The sequence below is a fragment of the Gracilinanus agilis genome, chromosome 3 (genome assembly GCF_016433145.1).
Source record: "Gracilinanus agilis isolate LMUSP501 chromosome 3, AgileGrace, whole genome shotgun sequence".
In the NCBI taxonomy this organism is placed as follows: Eukaryota; Metazoa; Chordata; class Mammalia; order Didelphimorphia; family Didelphidae; genus Gracilinanus; species Gracilinanus agilis.
The window spans coordinates 649,520,284-649,546,294 of NC_058132.1; the positions used below are offsets into that span (position 1 = coordinate 649,520,284).

At 52.3% G+C, this 26,011-nt stretch overlaps 1 protein-coding gene across 1 annotated transcript in view; it reads right to left on the minus strand.

Annotated features, from left to right (window-relative positions):
• LOC123242023 (ciliary rootlet coiled-coil protein 2-like) overlaps nucleotides 1-26,011 on the minus strand; it is a 129,112-nt gene that overhangs the window by 18,163 nt on the left and 84,938 nt on the right. The window contains exons 24-30 of the mRNA XM_044669518.1: nucleotides 25,126-25,364; nucleotides 23,856-24,015; nucleotides 21,281-21,448; nucleotides 17,061-17,403; nucleotides 16,329-16,531; nucleotides 5,155-5,275; nucleotides 3,290-3,453 (exon numbers count right to left, since the gene is read on the minus strand). Of these exons, the coding sequence (XP_044525453.1) occupies nucleotides 3,290-3,453; nucleotides 5,155-5,275; nucleotides 16,329-16,531; nucleotides 17,061-17,403; nucleotides 21,281-21,448; nucleotides 23,856-24,015; nucleotides 25,126-25,364 (1,398 nt within the window). The remainder of the gene's footprint in view (nucleotides 1-3,289; nucleotides 3,454-5,154; nucleotides 5,276-16,328; nucleotides 16,532-17,060; nucleotides 17,404-21,280; nucleotides 21,449-23,855; nucleotides 24,016-25,125; nucleotides 25,365-26,011) is intronic.

The window sequence follows — 26,011 nt, forward strand, 5'->3', positions numbered from 1 at the left end:
TTTCTTTCTTTCTTTCTTTCTTTCTTTCTTTCTTTCTTTCTTTCTTTCTTTCTTTCTTTCTTTCTTTCTTTCTTTCTTTCTTTCTTTCTTTCTTTCCTTTCTTTTTCTTCCTTCCTTCCTTCCTTTCTCTTTCCCTCTTTCTCTCTCTTTCTCTCTTTCTCCTTACCTTCTGTCCTAGAATCAATACTGAGTATTGGTTCTAAAGCAGAAGAGCAGTAAGGGCTAGGCAATGGAAGTCAAGTGACTTGTTCAGGGTCACACAGCTGGAAAGTATCTGAGGACAAATTTGAACCCATGACCTCTCATCTCTAGGCCTGGCTCTCTATCTAATGAGCCATCTAGGTGCTCCTAGGCATAACATTTTTGGTGGACATTGATAAGCGGCAAGATGATGTTGGTGGTAGGTGGTTAGGGTTGGGAGCCAGGATGTACTGAATTCAAATCCCATCTCAGACACTTACTAGATGTGTGACTCTGGGTGAATCATGTAATGTCTCTGTGCCTCAGTTTCCTGTTGTCCTTGAGAGATTGACCAGGATGGCCTATGAGCCTTTCTGCCTCTAAATCTATGCTCCACTCATCCATGAAACATCACTGTCCTGAGGAGGGTGACCAAGCTGGCAAATTGTACCATATGGGCATGGGTTGAAAGAACTGAGAATATTTCGCCTGGAGAAGAGCAGCTTTGGAGGGCATTGAAGTTCAGGAACATGATCAGTCATCACGAGGAAGAGGGATTTGACTTGCTCTGCTTAGCCTCAAGGGGCAGAACTGAGAATAATGGATGGAAGTTACAGGGAGGCAAATTTAGGCTTGAGGTCAGGAAAAACTGACTAATGATGAGAGCTGTCCAAAATCTGAACAAGGAATGAACGAGCTGCCTCAGGAGGTCGTCACCTCCTCTGCCGGCATCACTCCCCTCCCATCTCACTGGAATTCTTCAAACAACGGCTGCATGACTGATTGCTTGCCAGGTCTACCGGAGAGGGGATTCCTGTTCAGGTGTGGGTCGGACCAGACAGTTATGGAGATCTCTGCCAACTCTGGGATTTTGAGGTTTTGAGGAAGCTAGACATTGCAGGGATTACCACGGATGTTTCACACAAAGGAAACTGAGTCTCCAAGTTCTGGGCTCTTGCCACTACACTATATTGCTCTCCCTAGGAAGAACCATGAATATCTTTGACCCTTATCTTGGGCATCCCTCCCGTGATTATGTGACCTCAGCTAGCTCTTAGGGGGCAAGAGAGAACAGGCTACCTCCTCCTTTTTTCCTACACATCATGCGATTGAGCTGGCCAGGCGCTGGTCCTACGTGAGTGCCTAGCCTGCTGGTCCCCGTGTGCAGCAAGGATACCCAACATGCTCTAACATGTGTCTTATGGTGCAGGGGCAGCCCTGTCAGTGCTCTTGTGTTTGGAGAATGCTGTGCCCAAGCTGACATCCCTGGGCTTGTTGGCGTATTGTTCGCTGATTTAATTCCCAGGGTAGCCCTGGAAACGGGGAGAGATTTACTTTCAAACAAGAATTTGACTGTTTGCATAGCACAGCCTCTCATTTAATTAGAGAAATATGTTTTTAATTAACTTTCCCTTGACAAATACCCTGGCTTATAGGAAGTGGGGTGGGGGGAGAGGAGGAGGAGAAATCAGCTTGCAAAACTGAAGAAACTTGTATAAAACCCAGAATTTCTTTTAAAGAGCTCTAGAGAGCCCCAAGAGCAGCCAGGGACCCTCATTCTTGGCAGCATCAATTTTCATTCATGGGGAAGTGGACCCAGCAAAGCAAGGAAAGACCAGAGAAGTCTCCTGGACTCATGGATGTGGGTTAACAAAAAGATAAATGGTCTAATTTTTATAGAATCATAGAGAAAGATGGGCCCATAAGGAGCACCGAGGCAATTTCCAAATGAGGAAACTCCCAGAGGTAAAGCCACTTGTCCTTGGTCACTTGGCTAGTTAGAGGCAGGGTTGGGTCTAGAATCCAGATCTCCTGGCCTCTACTCTGGGATACAGCACATGGCTCCCTGCCTCTACATTCCTCCCAAATTGCCTTTTCTCAAGAGGAGTGCTGCTATGTGTCGAGGCCCAGCCTGGCGTCTTCCGCTGTTTGGGAGTAGAAGGACAAAGCTGGTGTGATATCAGAGTTCTGGTCCAGGCAAGAGCTTCTGAGATAGGGTCACAAGGAAGATGGGTGTTTACCAAGTTAAAGTCAGAGACTTCCATTGGGATTCAGGCCATAGAGCACAGGAAAGGAAATGTCCCATCTCTGTGCCATGTCCTATGATGAAAGACCCTTGTGTGCTCAAAGATTGCTGGGAACCACGTGAAAGAAAGATGCTGGTCTCCCTTGCCAATCATGGCCTAGCCTTGGGTTCATCTGGGTGTGTGTGTTTTCATAGATGCAAAATGAATGAACTTCCAGCAGAGTCTGGGGGATCCTTGTTGGGCATGCCACAGGAGGAATTCCTTTTGGTGATGGGCTAGGATTGGCGACCATGGAGGTACCTTCTAACCCTCAAAATTGGTAATGGATCTGCCAATTATTCATGTTGTAGACAATACAACATGGAAGGGAATGGAGGCTTTGGGACTTGATCCCAACTTGGGAAGCCATGTGGTGCAAGGAAAAAGAGCACTATCCTGAGTAAGAGGGCCTGAGTTCAAATCTCTGTTCCACCACTTTCTAGTTGTGTGACATTGGACAGTCCTCCTTGGTCTTAGAATTCCCTTCAGGGAGAGGCTGGCTCCTCACTCATTTGGATTCTTCTAGGCAGATTCCTGCTCAGGCTCAGTTTGGATTTAGGCAAATCTAGCATGTACAGATGGAAAGGCCCTGGGTCTGGTACATAGGTAGCCCTTGGTCAGGGTAAACCGTGAGTTGGACCGGAGCTTGTGCAGTCATTTTGTTTCACATTTGAGGAGACTGAAAGGGGAAGGACTTTGCTCAAGTTTACAAAGGTAGTAAACAAAGGGCTCTCACCACTAAATTGCTCTTCCTCCTGTGTGCAACTCTGAGTTTCAGGCAGGTTTTGAGCAGAGTGCTTTGAGATCCCTGGTTCTCTGCCCCTCTTCCCTAAGTATCATGCACATTCCCCAACCCAGCATTCAAGGCTAGTCTTTCTAATCAACATTGGCCTCAATTGCCCAGAAAGTGCCCAGGGGCTGGAGCAGGCTTTACTCTAGGATTCTCTGGGACTGCCAATGCTCAAGCATTGAGGGAAGGGTCTGGATGTCAAGAGATGGCCAGGCTCAGCTTCTCCTCTCCCAGCCCTGACAGAGTCACCCACCTGCAGGCTCCTTTTCTCCTCCTGGCTCATGTGGATGCTGTGTTCCAGCATTGACATCTGCTCGGAGCACTCCTGATGTTCCCTCTCCACCTGCCGGATAGTTTCCTCTTGCAGCATCAAGGCCGCCTGGGCATTGCTGAGGCGCCCGTCAGCCCCTCGCTTGCCTGTTTGGTTACAGAGAAGGAAGGACACTGAACTCTCTTCCCAAACCCTCTTGCCCCCACTTTCATTGTGTTTATAGGATCCCCCAGAGGCTTCATAGAAGGGATAGGGAAGGGGATAGCTAGGTGGCTCTGTGGATTAAGAGTCAGGTCCAGAGATGGGAGGTCCTGGGTTCAAATCTGACCTTGGATGCTTCCTAGGTGTGTGACCCTGGGTAAGTCACTTAACCTCCATTACCTGGCCCTTAACACTCTTCTGTCTTGGAAATAATACACAGTATTTATTCTAAGATGGAAGGTAAGGATTTTTTTTAAAGACAGGGATGAGATACCAGGGGAGCACCCATAGGGTCTCCTACTGTCCAGGAGAATTTCTCTATCAGATTAGGTCTAGAAATGAGGGTCCAAAATTATTCTACATGTCACTCAGCCAAGTATTGATTAAGCACCTGCTATGTTCTAGGCATGATAGGGGAAATAAAGGCACAAACAAAATAATCCCTGCCCTCAAGGAACTATATTCTATCCCAAACAATTCATTATTGCCATCTCCCTGCACTTTGCCCCCAAACCTCCTCACCCAGACTCTCTGTTCACTGAGAGACCACTGTCCATCTATCTGCCTTTCTAAGTCACAGGTCTGATCCTGTCACTTCCATGCCCAAGAATTTTCAGTGGTTCCCTATTCCTATTTTCTCCATCACTTCTGAGAAGTAAAGAACTCAAAAAAAACAACAGGAAGATTTTGTTTTCTTCTTCTTTTTCCTTTGTAAAAAATCAGTTTTATCCTCTAAGCTAGATCCTCAACCTGGCCTTTAAAGCCGCCAATGATCTGACTCCAAATGCCCTTTACAGGGATTTCAAGGACTGACCTTTATGAACTCTGGATTCCATCCAAGCTTATCTACTTTCTGTAGCTCATCCAAACTCTCTTTGGCACCGCCAGACACCTTGCCCTTGCAGAGACTGTCCTTATGTCCAGAATGTCCCTTCTCACTACTGCCTCCCAGAATTCCTAGCTTCCTTCAGAGCTTAGCTCAGGAGCCATCTGATCTGTACAAAATCTTTCCTTGCTCCTGCTCCTCAGGCTCTCTTTCTTCCCCTTCCAATTACCTTGTATTTGATCAGGTGTGCACATATTGCTTACTCCTATAGAATGGAAACCCCTTGAGGGCAGGGACTGTTGGATTTTTGCCTTTGCTGTATCCCTAATGGCCAGTATGATGCCTTTTAAGAGGCCAGCATTTACTCTAGTTCTTGGACTAGCATAAATATATCAGGTGAAATGTTGGCAATTCCAGGACTGCCTCATGTCCCTGAAGAAACAAGTTGTAGAATGACTTCTTTGGGGGCGAATCTCACTTTTGGGGGTGACAGATTTCTGTCTCTCTCTTCTCGAAGGGTTTCGGCACCATTGCTCTTGGCTCAAAGGAAAAGCAAACTTGGAGCCCCCTGCCCAAGAGGATCATTAAAGTTAGGCCTGCCTGCCCCCCGCTCCCAAGCTACACCAGGCTGAGCAGAGAGGGGGCTCCTGAGCCCCTCAGTCATTTCCAGATCAAGGAGTGGCTCCTATTCCCATCTGTCTTCTCCTCAGCTCTCCTGCCTCCCCATCCACAATGTGCTTCGCAATAAATCTCGACTATTTTTCAGCAGATGAAACCCATAACTGGGTCTCTAGAGAAGAGAGCTGAGTAAGTGACTGGCCTTCCTCGGCATCTGCCAGCAGCTTTTGCAGCTGCAGAATGCGAGCCTTGCTCTGTTCAAAGTCACCCTGCAGTTCGTTCAGCTGACAGGTCAGGTTCACTACCTGGATCCGTGAGTTATCCTGGGAAAAGAGAAATACATATTTTTAAAGGCAGAGAAGAAAGGAACGGGGAGAAGAATTCCATCTTCTAGGCTTAATGGAACATTGTGAAAGACAGGATCTTAGGAGGACTTGAGGTGGAAGAGGGGACCAGAATAGGAGTCACAGACTTGGATTCAAATCCTGCCTCTGTAACTTATTGGCTTCTTGGTCCTGGGAAAGTCACTTGACAATTTTGGGCTCAATGTCCCAGAATACCAGAATGTAAGCATCGAAGGGGACCATCTAGTTCTAACCATATATGAAGGGAATCTCCATGCCAGCACAACCTGGGAAAGTGCTGATCTGTCCTCTATTTGAAACCATCCAAGGAGAGAGAATCCAGACCTTCTGAGGTAGTGCACTACGCATCTGGACAACTTTTCAGTGTTAGGAAGTTGTTCCTGACATCAAACTTGAATTGGTCTCTCTGCAGCTTCTCCTTCTGGCTCTCTGCCCTTTGGGGCCAAAGAGAACAAATCAAATCTTCTCTCCATATGACAATCCTCTAAAGACTCAAAGACAGTTATCAACTATCCCCAATCCCCTAGTCTTCACTTCTCCAGTCTAATAAAGCTCAGTTCCTTCAGCCAATTCTCTTCGGACATACATTAAAAAACCTTTCATCATCCTGGCCGCCCTCCTCTGGACTCTCTGGTTTATCAGTGATCTCAAACTGTGCTCCCCAGGATGAAGCACAATGGCCCATAGGGGGCTGACAAGGGAATGGTATGGTGGACTCTCACCTCCCTGTTCCTGGAAGCTCAGACTCTCTGGTGCAATCCTAAATTGCATTTGCCTTTGTGGCTGCCACAAACTATGGCGGTCACATACTGTGTCTGTGGCACACTAAAACCCCTAATCTTTTTTTTCAGGACCCCTGTAATCTACCTTTACTACCCCCACCCCATATTGTACTTGGGAAATGGATTGCTTTATGCCAAGTGTAAGGTTTTACATTGATCCCTGCTTAATTTCATCTTATTGGTTCAGTCCGGGGCTCTAGACTGTCAAATCCTTTTGAATCCCGAAATTTTGATCCACCATGTTTGCCGCGTCTCCCACCTTTGGGTCATCAAAAGATTTGATGAGCATGCCATCCACGCCTTTGTTAAAAATGTTGAATAGTGCAGGGTGAAGCGTAGATCCCTGAGGACTCTACTGGAGACCTCTTGCCATGTTGACATTGAACCATTAACTACTACTCTTTGGTGAATGTGGCCATCCAGATGGTTCTGAGTCACTGAACTGAACTGGTCTAATCCATCTCTTCTCCAAAGGAATAATAATATGTGATGCATTGCTAAAAACTCTGATGAAATGGAGGTAAACCACACCCATAGCATTGGCTAGTTTATTCATCCTTTCAAAAAAAAAAAATGAAGTTAGTTTGCCATGTCCCGGTTCTTGAAAGAGCCAGGCTGCCTCTTTGTAGTACTGTTTCCCTTTCCAGAGGTCTACCAAGCATCTTTTTAATGAATTGTCATTATTTAATGAATAAAGGAATGAAAGGAATCAAAGCTAAGCTTGTTGACTAGAGTTTGCGATCTCTATTACTTCTATCCTTACATGTCAAACGAGGAAGCTGAAGTAGATGACTTTCAGCTCTAAATCAGTGACAATTGGGATTTGAACCAGGTCTTCTGACACTTTTGCCAGGATACCATGCTTACTGGGAACAGAAGCTATGGCTTCAGAATGTGCACAGTCTCATCATTGACTGGTTAGAACAAAAATCAAAGTGAGCAGTAAATTAGACAAAGGGATAAAGATGGGAAGACACTGCATGAAGTTTCTCAAACTCTGACCTGACCTATTTAAACAAACTTTTGCTATTTCAAGATAGGAAATGGATAAAAGAAAAGACATGACTGGTTCTCAATACTCCTTTGAAAAGTTCAACCAGTATAAAATGGTTGCCTTACAAGGAAAACAAAGAGACCTGAAAGCCACTTCTGTAAACACTTGAATTCTTTACCAAAGAAAGAGGAATAATAGCCAAGGACAATGTCAGTTAGAGTCATGTAGTATCTCAGTGATGTTATATAGCTGAAAATTGTGGAATGCCATTGTTTTTGAGGAATCAAAAGTACTGGAAACTGAAGGGATGAAGTATTAACGAGAGTGTTAATCCCATGATTTCCCTATAATAGGAGTAAGCAAAGTGCTACATCTTAGCATGGATTTCTCAGCCACAGCAACTCTCAGACAAAAATGACATAATTTTGACAAAATGATATCAACATACCAGAAAGAGCATGCATGGCTAGCCAATTATGACTAAAATGAGACATGAGAGGGCCAGTCTGAGCATTATACTAGTATCCTTCAAATGTTATAGACTTGGGAAGTTAGCTTTACACTGGGTGAGTCCTCTATTGAGGAATTTTTCAAGAAACAAGAGTCACACAGAGAGAGAGAAGTCATGTAGGGGTCTCCATCTGCCCCAATTGAGAGGTGGAGTACCTGAATTGACAACAACATAAATCCAACTATAATTCTTTATTTTATTTTATTTTTTAAATTTTTAACCCTTACCTTCTGTCTTGGAGTTAATACTGTGTATTGACTCCAAGGCAGAAGAGTGGTAAGGTAGGCAATGGGGGTCAAGTGACTTGCCCAGGGTCACACTGCTGGGAAGTGTCTGAGGCCAGATTTGAACCTAGGACCTCCTGTCTCTAGGCCTGGCTCTCAATCCACTGAGCTATCCAGCTGTCCCCTCCCCCAAACTATAATTCTAATTTTCTCTATAAAGATAACATAAGGCAGGTAGCTAGGTGGTTCAGTAGATTGAGAACCAGATCTCAAGGCAAGAGGTCTTGGATTCAAATCTGGCCTCAGATACTTCCTAGCTGTGTGACCCTAGGCAAGTCACTTAACCTCCATTGTCCAGCTCTTACCACTCTTCTGCCTTGGAACCAATATAAAATATTGATTCTAAGATGGATGGTAAGGATAAAAAAGATAACTTTAAATGAGGACACAGGAATAATATAAGAGATAGCATGGATAGTGGATCCAAGCTTAGACACAAAAAAGCCTTGAACTGAAATTTGGTGGTGGGGTTACCTGTACCAGTATAATCATGGGTCTAGACCCAAAACAAATGAACAAACAAAATAGCGCCGAATACTTTAGGACTTCAACATCCATGAAATCATTGGTGTGGGCATTCCCTTCACGGATACAGACTGCCATCCCTCTGTCTCTTAGTCGATGGTCCTTGAGAGTTGCTGTGCTGAGAAATCTGTCACCATCCTGCCCACCAGGCAATGCTTCTCTGAACCTTGGCTGCCCCTCAGACCCAGTCCATCACCAGGCCTACACTCAAAGCCTTTCCAGCTCAGCAGAACCTGCCAGAGCTTGCTTTCTGAGCTGGCACCAACATTAAAAATCCAGGGTCACCTCCATGTCATGAGGAGGTCTTGGAAAAGGACACCCTGGAGGGCAAGGCACCATGGGGAAGGTGCCAAAGGAGTGGCATTGACAATACTGGCATAGGAGGTTCAGAGAAGGGGACCTCCTTTGGGCCTGTGTGGTCAGGAGAGGCTTCATGAGAACAAAGGAAGAGCTTAGAAGAGAAGAATTTCAGCAGGTTGAGATGTGGATGGATTGCATTCCAGACCAAATCACAGCGGCAGGAGAAAGCAGAGTCAGCCTGGGGAATGCTAGGAGTCCAGTCTGGCTAGAATATAGAGCCCATGGGAGGGTTGGGAGATGGGTGTGGGTCCACTAAAGGCACGTAAGGCTAGGCTTGAAAAGTAACTTGGAGCCGATTAGGAAGGACCTTGCATGCCAAGCTAAGTCGTTTGTATTTTCTCCTAGAAAAATTAGGGAGTCACTGAAGGTTTCTTTGTTGATGTTGTTTCAAGCAAGAGAAGGACATGCTAAGACCTGTGCCCTAGGCAGATTATTTTGTCAGCTATGTGGAAGAAGGATTAGAGAGGGGAGAGGATGTGAGGTAGAGAGGTTATGGCAGTCCAGGCATAGCATGGTGAAGATCTAAGCTAGAGTGGTGACCAGGTGAGAATGAGAAAGAGAGTCTGGGACCATCCAGCAGAAGTCAACTCAATTTGAGGCATAGAACGGCTCTTGGCCAGCGAATGAATGTGGGGAGTCGGGTGCAGGAGATCCAAGAGTTAAAAGTCACTCTAAATTGAGAGGAGGGAAACACCATCAAGAGAAATATGGGGCTTAGGAGGAAGAGCAGGCTTTGATGCCTCGTTTTTGGTGATGGTGGTCGGAGAGGGGACAGCCTGAACTTGGATATGTGAAGTCTTGAGAAGTCTAAGCAGTAATTCAGGTAGAGATGTTCAACTGGCTCAGAGGAGAGGTTGGAGCAGTCATTTGATCTGGGTGTGATCCAAATAAATACTCCCTCAATCGCCTCAGAAGTTGGAATGCAAATGAACAAGGCAATGAACCATCAGCAGGAAGAATGAAGGGCCATCACCTCACACAGGCTCCACGTGAGACACGACTCCTAAATCCTTCTATAGCTATAAGCGATGGAAAGAACCTCTTGCCCAGGGAGATTATGTAGAGAGAGAAGAGGACCTAGGACAGAGCCTCAGTGGACCTCGGCACTTAGGAAAAGCAGGTCAGTTAAAGAACGAGAATAACATTCAACAGAAGGACAGTTCCAACACTGTTGATATTTAAGGGTCATGAAGAGGAAGATGAAAAAAGCAAATGAGAGAGCAGAGAGCAGGAAGAGAGCCAAGAGAGCAAAATGTTGCAGGAGGCAAGAGGAGAGAGAGCAGAATGAGAGGGAAGAAGTGGTCAAAGTACTCAATGTTGCAAGAAGTCAAGGATGATGATGATGGTGGTGGAAAAGGCCATTGGATTTGGTAACTAAGATGCTGCAGGTGGTCTGACCTTGGAGGCACTTCCAATTTTAAATGTAGAATCCTATGCTCGTGGAGAGAGCAGGTTCAGGAGAGTGGTGGAAACAGACTCCAGATCACAGGAGGTGAGGAGGGGAAAAAAAGCTTTCTATAAGTTTAGCATTAAAGAAAAGGAAAGAAGATAACTTGAAGGGATGGATCCAGGATCAGGGGACATGAGCATGTTTTTAGGCAGAGGAAGAAATCTGGGATGAAACAGGAAGGGGATGATGGAAGGATAAAGGCTCCTGGGGAGACAGAAATAGAGGGATAACCTTGGGATTATTTTATAGTTGAGGAAATGGAGTCTGAAAGAGGTTAAACAACAACTCCGTGGGAGGGGGCTCTGGAAACCACACCACAGCGGATGGAAGGGCCCTGAAAGGCTGAGCCTGAAGGAAAGCCGCCCCAAGAGGGACGTGCTCTCTGTCACCTGGCCTTGGAAGGGCTGTCCTGCCGAGCCTTGTTCTGCTTGTCCCAGGAGCAAAGGAGTGGGTAGGAGCTGCACAGTGGCAGATCAGATGTGGGCTGGAAGTGAGGAAAGTCGTAAGAGTGAGAGTTTCCCCCAGAATGGGTTGCTGCCAGCTGGAGGGAGTGACCGCCCCTCCCTGGAGGTCTTCAGGAAGGAGTTAGGGGATTGCTGCAGAGACAGCCTCGGTAGCCTTGAGGTCCCTTCCGGATCTGAGGCTTTTCCATGGCTGATTCCTCTCTGTGTTCCTGGCTTTGTCTTCCCAGTGAAGCATGCACTCTGTGGGCACCCCCAGGGGAGAGGCCCGAGTGTGGGGTGGCATTTGACACCTTGGGGAGGAGAGGGTGGAGAGGAGAGAAAGGCCAAGGTGTGGACCTGGGATGCTTTGGCATGAGGGCGTGTTCCCAGCTCAGTCCTGCCAGACCGGGAAGCATAGGAGATGAATCCAGATTGGCACTCTGTGCTGGCAGCATCAAAGAGATGTGGGCAGGAGCCAGGGCTGCCTTAGGGACATGGTGCCCTCACGCTCTCAGAGAAAGGGAGCCAGGAGCAACCTTGGCTATGTGGCGGGACCTGGGCAGGCTTGTGGCCAGAGGCTTTCCTCGATTCCTACCGGCCCCAAGAGGGGGGATGAGAGAAAATGTGTCATTAGGGGCCGTCCCTCCAAGACCCCTAGGGGATGGGCCAGCCTCCTGGGGCAGATGGCTGGGAGAAACTGAGTCTGGGCAGAACAAGGGTAGGAGTTTGGCTGTCTAGTTAAAGGGAAGGAAAATTGGAGCAGGGGGCAAGAAAGGACTTTCCCAGGCAGGCCCTTAGCCAAGGAGGGAGGATCATGGGAACTTGGCTCTAGAACTGGAGGAGACCTCCAATTCCTTCACATTACAGATGAGGAAACTGAGGCTCATGGCAATCATTAAAAATAATAATAGTTAGCATTTACCTAGCACTTTAAGGCTTGCAAAGTCCTTAACAAACATTAAGTCACTTTACCCTCAGAATAATCATAGAAATTAGGTGGCCTTGTCCCTGTTTTTATAGCTGAGGAAACTGAGGCAAAGTGAGGTTAGATGATTCAAGCCTAAGGTCCCAAGGGGCGTGATAAGAATAGCCAGCATTTCTAGAGACTCTGAGCAGTATGCCCCCTTCTCTCCTCTGCCACCTCACAGCTGACCATGGCAATAGCTGCTGGAGAGTCCTGGAGGAGGGGGCAGGAAGGACAGCTCTGGGTTCTGCTGCTGAGCCTGACCCCTCCCCAAACTTCCTCCTGCCGTCCTTTGTGGTAGGCCCAGCAGAATAAGGAGGGGCTCTTCAGGGAGCCGGGGAAGGTGGGGTGATAGCAGGGTGAGGGGAGGAAAGAGGAAGGTCCTCCATTCACAGCCAGCTGCAGTGGCCGCTGGGGAGGGCTCCCAGGCCAGCCATGGCTTCCTCTTCTGGACCGCCCCAGCACCCCGTGAGGCACCCCTGCCACTTTACAGCTTCCTCTGGAGACTCCCGTTAGGCTGGGAGCTTCCCGAGGCCGAGGCCGGTCTTTGGCTTCCTTTGAGCCCCAGGTCCCAGGCCTCGTTGGCCCTGAATGCATGTTTGCTGCTTGACTGGCCCGCTAAGTCAGTAAAGGCCGGCAGTGCCCTCGGAGGGAGGAAAGCCTGGCTTCAGATCTCGTCTCAGGCACCTGGCAAATCATTCAGTGCTTCTGTGCCTCCGTTTGCTCTCCTGTAATAAGAGGACTTTGGCCCCTCCGGCCATTGCAGCTCCTCCTTGGACAGTGATGCCCCATGCGGAGGGGATGCCACGGGGCGGGTCCTCCTCAGCAGCTCTGCTGTCCTTGGTCCTGCCTTTCCTCCCGGCCTCCTCTGAGGAGGCCCTTCCTCCTCTGCTCCCCAAGAGCTCTGCCCCCAGGGCTTGGGGCTGGAGGAGACTGGCCAGTGCCCTCCCTGGGAAGGCAGCACCTCGCCTTCAGCCTGTCTGGTCCATGCTGCTTGGTGGAGCCACTTCCAGAGTCTGCCCCCACTCTGATCTGGGAGGCGGCTGGGCCCAGGATCCTGGGTGAGCTTTGGAGACCCTGCTGGGCCCGCGGGGATGCCGGGAAGCCCTGCCCAGGTGCGGGGGCTCCAGGGGGCCGGTCCAGAGCTCCTCGTCCGTCTGCCCTCAGCCTATATGATCCACAGGAAGGGGCTGCTTCGAGGCCAGGGATGGCTTCCTTTGCCTGAGCCTCAGTTTCTTTGACTGAAATATGGAGATGATGCATCCCCGGTTTGGGTTCTTTAGAGAATTGCAGATGCTGTGTCTGCCTCGTCCGTGCTTCTGTCCACATACAGGCTTCTCACCCCTGATGGACCGCCGGGTCCCTGAAGGTCTCGGTCCTAGCAGGGCTCCTTTGGGCCTGTTTTGTCTTTGCACCCAGCAGAGGCTTCCTGACCGTCTGGGACTCCATCCATCGAAGGCTGACCCTTCAGGAACATCTCGCCAAGGCCAGAGCCGGCCCAGCCCCTGGGCACCTCCAGTGAGCCAAGCCTCAGGGTGCCCCTGTGGGACCAGGGGCCACGTGGACAGCTCTCCTGCTGCCTACAGGAGAGCCACAGCTGCCTGAAGCTGCTCGGACGGACGCCTTGGCACTGTCATCGGCAGAGGAGGCTCCAGGTTTTCTTAAACTGTCCTATAAGCATTTGTCCATTTTCTCAGGGAGCACCTTGGGCACGAGGGGCCTGACAGCGTGGGGCAAAGGGAAGCCGTGCGGGGCGGAGAGCCTTCCTCCAGCTGCGGCCTGGAGGCCAGCCAAGGTCGGGCTCCCCTGGCGGGCTGTGCCCAGCCTGGTGGGCTGTTCTGCTGGGTCAGGCGGAGGCTGGCCCCACAGCCTGTCCTCTCCAACTGGAAGAAGGGCTGGAAATGGCTCCCAAGTCTCCTTTTGGACCCCAGAGACGATAGTGTTTGCTCAGACAGACAGGCAGGCAGGCTGGGTCCTCTTCAAAGAGCCAGCATGTGCCACAACGAGCTGCCTAACAAGCTTGGGAAGCAGCTGACAAAGAACGTGAGCTCTGGAGCCTGGGACATGAGTTCAAATCCTACCTTTGCTTCCTGCCACCAGTATCATCTAGGGGTGAGTTTGAGGCTGGAGCCCAGAAATGCTTCTCTCTGGGCCTCAGTCATCTTATCAGCCAAATGAAGGCAGTGGGTCTAATTTCTGCTCTAACTTCCCGCATCGTCTTGGAGCTGCGCTTCAGGGATCGTCCTGAGACAAGTCCACCAGCCAGAAGGAGGAGTCCCAGGTTTGGTTCTGGGCCAGGGGCCCAAGGAAGCCCAAGGGAGCCCAAGGAAGCCCAAGGGAGCCCAAGGGGGCCCAAGGGGGCCCAAGGGAGCCCAAGGGGGCCCAAGGGAGCCCAAGGGGGCCCAAGGGCCGATGGAGCCGGGGAGGCTGAGGGGTGGGCCAAGGAGAGGCAGCCTGGCCGGAGGAGTTCTCTTCCAAATGTTCTCAGCACTCTAAATTCTGGCGCCCTAGGTGAGGCCCCACCTGCCCTGCCCTCTCCTGCGTTCCACCGCTGACCCCTCACTCTTCCAGCCACTGCAAGGGAGAGTCGGATGACCAGTCCGGAGGCAGAAAGAGAAAGTGGACCAGCGGGTAGCCGTGTGCCCTCCGGTGCCCTTCCAGCTGGGTCTGGGAGTGGGAAGGGGCTGCCAGGCCTTCAGACCCTGCCCTCGCCCTGGTGCTTCCTCCCAGGCCCGCCCCGCCTCTGCCCCCAGGCCGGGCTGACCTAGAGGGCTCGCCCTGGGTTCCTGGAGCCTGGAATGCAGGGCTGGGACAAGGCTGGAGGCCCTTCTGGAGCAAAGCCGCAGGCGAGAGTGATGGGGGTGGGGGTGGGGCACTGCTCGAGGCCCTGCCACTCCCCACGAGGGCGATGGCTCGGGCTCGTTCCCCCACCGGGTCTGTGGCCAGTTTTGTAGGAATCCCGCGAAGCAGTGTTTCTGCCACCCCTAGAGACGGGATGACGTCACCCGGCCCCCTCCCCGAGCTCCCAGCCCCAGCCCCGCCCAGAGGACGCCACGGGGAGCGGGAGGCGTGGGGACCCAGAAACTGTGGGCATCCGGCTTACACACGCGTGTGCAAGAGCGAATGTGCACAGCTGGGGGAATGCCTGTGTCCCGTGTGGCGTGTAGGCGTGCGCGCTGTGCATGCCCCAGGATGCTTGAGCATCGCCGTGTAAATGGGTGTGCGAGCGTGGAAGAGCATGTGGCTGGGGTGTGAACGGGGGAAAGTGAGCGAGAGTGTGAGTGTGTGAGAGTAGGAGCAGGGATGTGTGTGAGAGTGAGCACGCGTGCAGTGGGAGCGCGGGTGTGTCTGCAGGCACGGCAGGCATCGAGGGGTGTTGGGAAGGGTCCCCGGGGAGGGAGTCCCGCGGTGCAGGGCTGTAGCAGAAACTGGAGCTCCGCGTGTAGGGGTGTCCGCGCGTGATCGAGCGTGTGAGCGTGTCAGGGCACGCGTGGGGGGCTGGAGCCGCCTCTGTTGGGGCGGGGAGCCTTTCGGTGGCCGGATCCCTGGGCATATCGCTGGGGCTGGCACGGGGCGGGGCGGGGCTTCGGGAGACGAGCCCCAGGAGCGCGGCGGCCCTCACCCTGTCCTCGGGGAGCTTCCGCTCTCCCGTGGGTCCGAGGGCCAGGAATGAGTCCTTTTGCACCCAGACCCTCCGCGTCCAGGACGGCGCCGCTTGCTAGCGGCGCTCAGAAGCTCAAAGCTTCATCCCTGGTTTGCCGCGGGCTGCTCTTGGGCTCCGTCAGACCCCTGGAGGACAGAGACTACGAGTCAGCCCTGCGGCTCTGGGCAGGAGAGAGAGGGTGCTCCGGCCCTCCTGGGAATGGCCTCCTCACCACCACGTAGGCCTTGGACACTGGCACCCTCCCTGCCCATCCGTGCAGATGCTTTGGGGGGGGCCTCCCCACACGAACATCTGTGGAGGGCCAGAGAAGGGGGGCCACCAAGGCTCCGGGAGAGCTCCAAGCTTAGCTGCCCCTCTGGCCACAGATGCTGACCAGGAGGGAGGTCAGGCTCCTCCTCCGAGCTGTCTTTCTTACCTTCTTTCTTACCTTCTTCCACGTTGTCCCCCTTTCTCTGTCCTCTGGGAGGCCGACATCGCATCAGCCATTCCCTGGGCTTGAGAGGCTGGCTCGGAGTGGTGGGCTCACTCCCCCACCCCTTCCAGCTCTCTTGCCCTTCAAGGTCCAGCTCCCCTGCTGCTTCCCGGATCCCCCAGCTGGATGCACCCAGTGCCTTCTGAGGTCTCTCCAGAACTAATGGGTTGGCACCTTCTTTGGTGCTCTCCTTCCAGAGCCAATACCGGGAGGGGTGGGGGGGAGCTTTCATATCTACTACCCTAGACCTAGCTCTTTAGCTGGGAGGGGGCTCAGAGACCACCTGCCCATTTTACAGAGGAGGGAACTGAGGCCAGGAGAGTGAAGAAACTAGTCGGAGGTCCCACAAACGGTGGGCAGGGATTGGCACCCGGGTTCCCTGTCTCGGGAGCTGTCATTCACTCTCTTCACTCCTTGTCGGGTAGAAGGAACAGCCTTGTGTTGTGCCAAGGCTTCTGGCTCCTTCCCTCCCAGGATCCCGCCTCTTACTCTGTGGACCCCTGAGGGGAACGGACAGAAGGAAAGTCAGCCTCGAACCAGAGCCCAGAGCTCCTCGCCTTACCTTCTCTCTCTGTGTGTCTCGAAGGTTCTGCAGAAGGTCTCTCAAGGCCTCTCGAACAGCTCCGATGTCCACCTCAGTGAGACAGAAGCCCCCTCGTGAGGGAGAGGCCCACCTGACTGGGGAATGGGCCTGGCTCCTCTCTGGGGATCCAGACTGAGGGGCCGAAGCCTGTCGCCCATCTGCCGCCACGGCGCTCTCAAACCCTGCAAAGGGATCATAGAGGAAGAAGGAACCTCAGATGAAGAAACCAAGGGAGCCCAGAGAGGTTCAGCAGATTGCCCAAGGCCACACAGGGGGTGGGGGTGGCGGGTGGGACGGTTCTGGGGCCTGAGTGAAAGTCTGTGGGCTAAGGGCTGGTCCGACTGAGTGCTGAGAGGGTCCTCACCAGCGTGACCGAAGGGGATGGACTTTTGGCCACGTTGACTCCCAAAGGCCCTCTGGGAGAGACCGAAGGAGAAGGGCCTCTCCAAACACTTTGATGGCTCATCTCTGGCTGGGGAATGGCTGCCCCTCCGTACAGAGGTGCCAGGCATGAGGGAGCGGGTGGGGTGGGATATCCTTTTGGTCCCCCTGAAATCAGGGCTGAGGAAATGACCCTTCATGCGTGCATTCATCCGCTCGCTCACTCACTCACTCATCCCCCCATCCTCGTTTCCCACTTGGGCGGCCATCCTGGACGGGGCAGCCGCCACAGGCTCTGGGGACGATGGCCCCGTCCTGGCTGTTGCTGACCTTTGCCCGGGGAGGGCGCTCTTCCTGGCGGGGTCCTGAGGCCCAGCTCCCGGAGCAGCAGCGAGTGGAGCTTGCTCAGCTTGACCTCGGCCTCTCTCCTGGTGCGTTCGGCCTGGTCCAGCTCCAGCTCCAGGCTGCGGACGTGACTGCTGGTGGAGCTCAGGCGCATCTGGGCACTCTTGGCCTCCCCACACACCTGCTTCAGCTTCATCTCCAGGTTATGGAGCTCGTCTTTGAGCTTCTTCTCGTTGCCGTGGCACTCCCGCAGGCTTTCCATCAGTTCTTTCTCCCGGACCTGGACTCCCGACTCCGTGTCTGCCAGTTTTCTTTGCAGAGAGAGGATCTAGAGGAGACAAAGGTGGGCGCTGGAGGACAGCCGCGCCCTGGGGTGACGGGCGAACATGGAGCCCAGCTCGGAAGGGGGGTCCCCATTCCAGCCAGCACACACGCTGAGCTTCCCGAAGCTCCTTCTCACTCTACCTGGTGTCCGTGGCAGGGGCCACGGGGGGCGCCGGATCCCCGCTGCCTAGAAGGGGGGGCACCGGATCCCCACTGCCTAAAAGAGGGGGCACCGGATCCCCGCTGCCTAGAAGAGGGGCGCCGGATCCCCGCTGCCTAGAAGAGGGGCGCTGGATCCCTGCTGCCTAGAAGGAGGGCGCCGGATCCCTGCTGCCTAAAAGAGGGGGCGCCAGATCCCTGTTGCCTAGAAGAGGGGGCGCCGGATCCCCGCTGCCTAGAAGAGGGGGTGCCGGATCCCCGCTGCCTAGAAGAGGGGGCGCCAGCTTGGGAGGGGGACCGAGAGGAAGCCTCAGGGCCCGGATCTGTCTGGCGGAGAAGCCAGGCTCATGTTGTGATCTGGGACCACGCCAGGGGAAGCTGGTTCACTGGCTCGGCTTGGCAGCAGCTGACGGGGTTTCATAGAACTTATCGAAAGCCCCGACATGTTGGCACAGGTGGGTGAGAGAAAGGCATTACGAAGGCAGCTGCTACGGGCACCGGCGAAGTGACTTCTTCACCCAAGACCAGGCTTTTCGGGTATCCACAGGCTGGTCGTGATAGGACGCTGCCGTGAGCCGGGCAGAGCCAAGGCAGAGGCCTCCTCCATTGGGCGGGTCGATCCTGGCCCTGGGCCGTGATTCTGCTGGGGGCGGCTTGTCCCTTCGGTGAGCCCCCCACCTCCCAGAGCACAGATTCCTACCTGAGAAACGAGCGAGGGGCCCGTGAGAGGACTGCGGAGGATACCAGCCGGGGAAGGGGGGCTATCTTAGCTGCTGGGCTGGGGGGCTCATTTCCCCAGCAACGAGGAGAGCCTTTCTGCCCTGTCTGTCAGTGCCAGAAAGATCTATGGAGAAGCAGGTTTGGGAGGACGGCCAGGACGGATCCCCTGGGCCCAAGGGCTCTGCTTATGGGGGCGATGAAAGCCTCTCCCATTTGTCTGACACTCTGGCTGCTTGGACGGTGTGTGGCAGGGGCTCTGGGCAGCCTCGAACTTGCCCACCTCATTGGCAGAGGAGACGGAGGGCCCGAGGGTTTTACTAACCAGGTGGGGACCCAGCGTGCGTTCAGGGAAAAATCCGCATTGAAAACGGCCATGTGGGAAAGAGGGCACTCGATCGATCGTGATGTGCCAAGAGGATTCCAGAGTGGGCAGGAGGAGGGCGAGCCAGCTACCTGGCGGGGAGGAGGTGCCGCCCCTGAGCTCTCCTTCCTGGCCTGGGTCTGTGGGTTCTACCTGAGAAGACTAAGATTGTTATGCCTGGGCAAGCTGAGGCTTTGCTTGGAGGGCATGGACGGGGTAGAGATGAAAACACCAACTTGGAGGCCGGGTCAGAGGACTGGGGAGAGGGCGGACCATAAAGCTGGAGCGTGGGGTCATCTCAGGAGTGACACGAGGGTCGGGGATGGGGCCAAAGGGGCCTGGTATGCCAGGGATGGGATGGAGGCAGGCCCTGATCATCTCCAGGCCCTTTGGGGGGCAGCCATCAGGACCTGCGATGAGCCTGCTGTTTTCCTTTGTCCCATGCTTCTCCCTCATAGGTCTAGCCAGATAAGTTGATCTGAAGTCTTTGAAGTCTGAACAAGTCCGAAGGGTTGGTATTCAAAGCGCCCCCCGAATCTGGCTCGCACCCCCTTATCCAGATTTATTGAACTTCTTCCCCTCTATGAACTCCAGACATTCCCGCCATTGGCTATTCTTTGGCCTCTCCCCACCACCTTCCATCTTCATGCCTTTGCACAGGCTGTCCCCCAGCTCTGGAATATACTTCCTCTGGGTATCCCCAATTCTTGGCACACAGTAGTGCTTCAATGCTTGGTGGCTTGACTTGCTCATGGATGACTAGGGAAAGAATCTCCCACGTCTGAGAGATCAGTGTGAGCCTCCCGAGGAACATGGCCATCGAGGGGACAACAGGAAGGGCTTTGGGGTTCGTGTAGTGTAGGGTTGGTAAACTATAGACCATGGGCTAAATCTGACTCTTTCTATATAATGATCTGTAAAAAGTGGACTGGATTGGACCCCAAGCTAGAGTTTAGCATGCCCTGGACTCATCCAATCCCCTCATTTCATAGGTGGGGAAACTGAGGCTGAACAAGAAGTGACTGGCCCAAGGCTATACAGTGACAGTTTCTCAGCCTCCAACCCAGCCCTCTTTCTATTTCCAAACAACAGCCCCTGGAAGCTCATAAACCATGGGAATACGCACCAGATGAAGAGAGCCCTGAGCTCCCTGAGTGGCTAGGGAGGGGTCAGTCACCCTGCCAGCTCGGGGTCTCAGGCCCCAAGAGGAAACCCCCCTGTCCAGCCAGACCGGTTTGGCCCAGGGCCAGAGATGGCTTTCTCGGGGTCCTGCCCCGGGGAGGGCTTGTTCCTCACCCTGGGAGGTAGCCTGGAAAGGCAGGCACTTGGGGCCAAGGCCACCCAGGGAGTTCCCGTCCCATTGCCAGGAGAGCAACAGAAAGGGGTGGGAGGTCAGTCAGCCCGGGGAGGGAGCACAGGAGGTGAAGTAGCCAGGCTCTAGAGAAATCATGGATCCTCCAGAGAGCAGAGGCAAGAGGGAGCCTGGAGGCTCTGCAGCCCCGGCTTGAAGAGCCGCAGGAGGGGGTCCGAGAACTGGTCTGGACTCCCCCCTTGGCTTCTATTGCCTGGGAGATGCAGCCCATGTTATGCCCCCTCAGTTTCCTTTTCTGTAAATGAGGTGAGCCTCTATTTTGCCTAGGACAATAATCCTACTAGAACTCCCTGTATACACATAAAAATCATATAGAGAAAGGAGAACCCCGTCGAGAACTAGTTATCACAAACGTTTCTTTAGCCCTGTGTAACTAAACCTTTCTATTTCTCTTTTGAAATATGTACATCCATCTGTTTGCTCTGTCTCTCTGTCTCTCTCTGTCTCTCTCCCTCTGTCTCTTTCTGTCTCTTTCTGTCTCTCTCTGTCTCTCTCCTTCTGTCTGTCTGTCTGTCTGTCTCTGCTATCCTGTAAGCACTCAGAGGGCAGAGAATTTCATTTTTGTCTTTCTTTGCCCAGTCCTAGAGATGGGACATCCTGGATCCAAGTCTGGACTCGGACACTTCCTCACCGTGTGATCCTGGGCAAGTCACTTGGCCCTTCTTACGTCGCCCTTGCTGCCCTTCTGCCTCAGAACCTATCCTCAGTATTGATTCCAAGACAGAAGGTCAGGTTTCTAAGGAAAGGCTAGGTGGAGGGAAGGGAATGACTTGTCCAAGGTCACACTGTATATATGTGTCTGAGCTGGAATTTTGAACTCAGGTCCTCTGCTTCCTCTTTGCCTTCGAGATGCTCCCACAACCCACGTCTTATAGAAAGCCGTCTCTTACTCTGCCAACCTATAATTGTGTATAAATATTCCCCATCGCTGGCAGAGTTATGAAGAGAGTAACCTAAAATTTCTTTGCCTGGTTCAAGATCCCACAGATAGTGGCAGAGCAATATTTGAATCCAGGTCCACTGAGTTTCTCTCAGCTATGGAACTGTGAACCCTAAGATAAGGGCATTCAGCAATTTGAGGGGGTTCAAACTTAGATCGCTTTCTCAAAGACTTTCCCCACACGTGCCTTCTCCTGCTCCTGGCTTCTTCACTGGTTCCGTTTTGCTGTGAGACATTTTGGACTCGCTTCTGCCCACCTGCCCTCGTCCCCATGGACAAGGGCCCCCGGGACCCCTCCACGAGGGCCCGAGTCCCTGCTGCCTTCTCACCTCCTTCTGAGCACGTTCCCAGCTGGCCTCTTTCTCGGCCGCCGCCTTCTGTATCTCCATGGATTCCCAGAGGCCCTGCTGCACCCGCTGCTCTTCTTGGGTGACTCTGGCCTGCAGGTCGCTCGCTTCCTTGCATTTCTTCTCCAGCTCACCCTCCATGGTCTTTACCTGTGGGAAGGGCAGAGGGTCACTGCTCTGGCACCTCGGGAGAGGCAGTGCTGGAGCCCCTCAGAGGGACTGTGGGAGCCGCTGACTCAGCTTTGAGGGGCAACACCAGCCACTGGTCTTTTGCAAAACATTCACCATCTAGCCTTAAGAAGGTGATGGAGAAAGCATGAAAAATGCAGATTCCGCGGCAAAGTGGGTCTCGGGGACCGTCTCCTCCATCCAGCTGTTAAACCTTTACCAGGTGCCCCTCTGGATTCAACCCAACAAACGCCTTTTAAATGGTCCCCAGGCCCCTTGGTCACTAGGGCGCTGGGCCCCAGGTGCCAGGGATAGTGAGAAGGCCACGGAAATGGTAATAACAGTTCCTATTGATCTGGTGCTTTGGGGTTTCCAAGCACTTTACAGATTTGATCTGATTTCATTTGAACCATACAACAGAACTTGAAAGTGGGTGCCATGATTATCCTCACTTTACAAATGGAGAAACTGAGCCTGAGAGAAGTCAAGGGATTTGTGCAAGGGTCGCACAGCTATGGAATGTCCAAGGAACAAGGAATGCCCAAGGACTCCGCCTTCGGCACCTTCTCCATGAGGGCGCTGCCTTGGAAGCCTAGTGGTTGGGTAGCTCCTCCAAGCATCAGTTTCCTCATCTGCCAGCATTTGCCTCATGTGGTTGTTTGTAAGGATCGGAGGAGTAAATCTCGGCTAGTAGTAAATCTAGTAAATCTTAGAACTTCAAAAGAATTCAAGTTCTAAGTAAGTGTTGGCCATCATTAGCGTTGTTGGCCATCCTCAAAGAGCTTACGTTCTCCTCCGTGTAGGGACCCTTCGTTCACCCTTCGAAGCAGCCACCCCAGGAGGACTGGAAAGCTGACCAAGATGGGGGTTGAGGAGGAAGCTCACTCACTTACTCCCTGGCTCGCTCTCTCTTGGAAACAGCCCCCTCCACGTGGGGCCGGCTCCAGTGACTGGAATGTTCTTTCCCAGGGTTGAACTGGAGTCTGTCTCCCTCTAACCCCCACCCACCACTCCTGATTCAGCTCTCTGGGGCCAAGCGGACTGAGGCCAGGCCATCTTCCCCTGACGGGATGGACCTTCAACTACTTGAAGACAGCCCTGTGTCCCCCCACCCCCCAAGGCTTTTCTCCAGGCTAATCACCAACATTGCTTTCCTCTCTTGAGAGGAGGCAAGCTGTCCCTGCTGGACGAATCTGGCTCTCATTAGTAGTGCTGGTCAAATTAACACTCTTTTTCCGTGGTAGTTCCGTGCTAATCCCCAGATTGTAGCTGTTCTATTTAAAAATTGTGACCATCCTTGTTATTCTATGGACCTCAAACCCCCTTGTTAGAGTGCTTGGGTGACTGCTATTGGTACATCCATCTTATTCACTCTCTCTGTGAAGCTTGGGTACGGTCCCGCTGCTGATTGCTCCAAATTTGGTTGGGAAACTCTCTTGGATCCACTAAGGACAACATCCCAGATTGTCAGAGTTGGAAGGGACACCAGCAACCACCCAATCCATGCCTTGAGAAGGATGCTCCACTGCCACCCCCTCAACAAGGAGATGGCTGGGAAGAGCCCTGGTTCTGAAGTCAGAGGACTGACCATTCCAAACCCACCTCTGATATTGACTCCCTGTATGATCTGGGAAAAGTCACTTCCTCTAGCTGGGCCTCAGTTTCCTTATCTTTCAAAATAGTGGTTTGGGGGACAGCTGGGTAGCTCAGTGGATGGAGAGTCAGGCCTAGAGATAGGAGGTGCTGGGTTCAAATTTGACCTCAGACACTTCCCAGCTGTGTGACCCTGGGCAAGTCACTTAATCCCCATTACCTACCCTTACCACTCTTTGCCTTGGAGCCAGTACACAGTATTGACTCCAAGATGGATGGTAAGGGTTTAAAAAAAGAGAGAGGTTTGGGCTAGATGGTCTCTGAAGTCTCTTCTAGCTCTAGAGCTCTGACCCCAGGTGGTCATCCAACCTCGGTCTGAAGACCCCCAGAACAGGGGAGCCCACTTACACTTATGGAGAGTACCAAGTTTAAGAAAGTTTTTACTGCTATCAAACCTAAATCTGCTTTTCTTTATCTTCCACCTGTTGTTTGTGGTTCTTCCCTCTGGGGTTAAAGAAAACAAATCCAATTCTCCCTCCACATAAGAGCCAAAGATAGACTATGTCATGATTTTAGGGTGCTTTAAGGTTTCCAGAGCACTTTCCCCACTGGTGGGTGGTGTGGGGCTCACCACGGATGCTCCGAATGCCTTTTTCTGAGGGTCACATCACCACATCTATTTGGAGCTTCAGTCTGATGCTCTGATATGGGACCTAAGAACACACAGGATGGGGGTTTTGCTTGCAGTCCTACCAAGGAGCCAAGAAACATCCAAACCCAACCCTGACTGGAGTACCTGTCTTCGAAGTTCTTGGAGCTCCCGTCGGGCCTCCATTCTTGACTTCTCCACCTCCCGGAGGTACACCCTGAGCTCTCCGGCCTCTTTCTGGACCAACGCTTTGGCTTCCTCCAAGATGATGAGCTTTTGTTCCTTCTCCTCTTTGGACCTCTTAAAACTGAGAGAGACATGATCCTTTCTGTGACTCTGCTGGGGTTCAAGACAACCAATAGCCTCCCTCCATTCGGAAATCTGCAAGATTCACTTTTCTGCTTCTTGAGGCCATTGGGATGACTGGTCGAGGCCCAATAGTTTATGCTTTCTCAGTGATGAGAAATAACCTTTGCCAAATTGCCTTCGAATGTCTATGTTTCTAATATTTGGGATCATGGAGTCTTGGAGCTCAAAGTGGCCTTCAAGATCAACTAGTTCAGCCTTTTTCCTTTTTTGTGGACTTGGAGTTAATAAAAACCTGGGCTCAGATCCCAGTTCCAATGCTTAGAACCTGTGTGACCTTGGGAAGTCACCAACTCCATCCGTGCCTCTATTTCCCCATCCATAAAAGGAGGAGACTAGACTAGATTAACTCTAGGGTCCCTTCCAGCTCTAACTCTACCATCCCATTGGATCCTACAAATGAGGAAACAGACCGAGCTGATCAAGGACCGAAGAACAGCCATCCAAGGTCTGCCTCAGTTTGGGATGGCCACGGAGTTAGAGTTGGAGAGCACGAGAGTCCTTTCCTTACAATATCTCGCTCCTTCTTCAAGAGATTGCTCAAGTGGCCTCTCCTCCATATTACCTCGGCAGCCCAAGGGGCTCTTGCTTCCTCTGGCCTCTTGGGACACCAAACATTTGGATCTTAAATTATACACTGGAGTGTTTAGTCCCTTTGTGTTTGTAAATCTTCTCTTCCCAAGAGCATAAGGAATGCTTGGGAGAGTATTGGGTGGGATTGGAGTGAGGACAAGGATTTTGTGCCTCTCCTGCTTAAAAATTAGGACCATCGGATCATAATTGGAAGAGAACTTGGAGGCCACTTAGTTCAACCTTCTCATTTTATAGATGAGGCAACCAAGGCCCAGAGACTTGCCTGAGGTCTCATCGGGCCATAGATCTAGAGCTGGAAGGGATCCCCGAGTTCATTTAGTCCAACTCTTTCATTTTACAAATGAGGAAACTGAGATGCAAAGAGGGGAAGGTTCCCATGGAGGGGTGGAGGTTTGAATCCAGGACCTCCACCTCCAAATCTGGATGGTTTGCTATCATGTGAGGGTCTGCCTGATACCTGATCTTTTCATTCTCAAGCTTCTTGATGGCCTCCCGAAGCCCAACATTAGAGATCTGCAGGATGTCCTTTTCTCGGGTCTCATCCTCCAGGGCTTGGCGAGTGGCCATCATTTCCTTGCGCTCCAGGGCTCGGTCCTCTTTGGTCTCCCGTAGCTCATGCTGTGCCTCAGCCAGCTCCCTGCGTGCCCTTTCCTGACCCTCCTCCACCTGGAGAAGCTGAGTTTTCAACTCTTCAGCCTGTGTAGGGAGGGAAGAAAGCTGAGAAAGCCTCGATGGCTTTATTCCGAAGCGGAGGTGGGGACGGTCACCGGCAGCTACGTGCTACAGTGAACAGATGACCAGACTTGGAATGAGGAAGACCTAGCTTTCAAAAAAGTTGCCTATTCTGTGTGACCCTGGGCAAGTCACTTGACCCCCATGGCCTAGCCCTTACCACTCTTCTGCCTTGGAGCCAATACACGGAAGTTAAGGGTTTAAAAAAAATAAAACAAAACAAAACAAAACAAAAAACATTGCCTATGATACTCACTCACTGGCTAGGTGACCCTGAGGGAGATATCTCACCTCCCTCAGACTCAGTTTCCCCATCTACGACATGGCAATGCCGATAGCAGCCTACCCATTATTCGTAGGAAAATGTGTTGGAGGGTTGAGGAATAGAGATCCTGGGAAAAGGGCATGATATCAGGGATGGCTTCTTGGGGGAGGCAGCAGGTGAGTCGGGCCTTGAAAGAGGACAAGGGAGAAGAAGAGAGCGTTTCGGGGACAGAGAAGTCCAGCTCGGGATTTTCGTTCAACGGCCAGGCAGGGCGAGAGGGGTGCAAAGATGCCAGCAGCAGGGCCGGCGGGCGGAGGAGAGTGACGTGACCCAGGGCCAGAGAAGG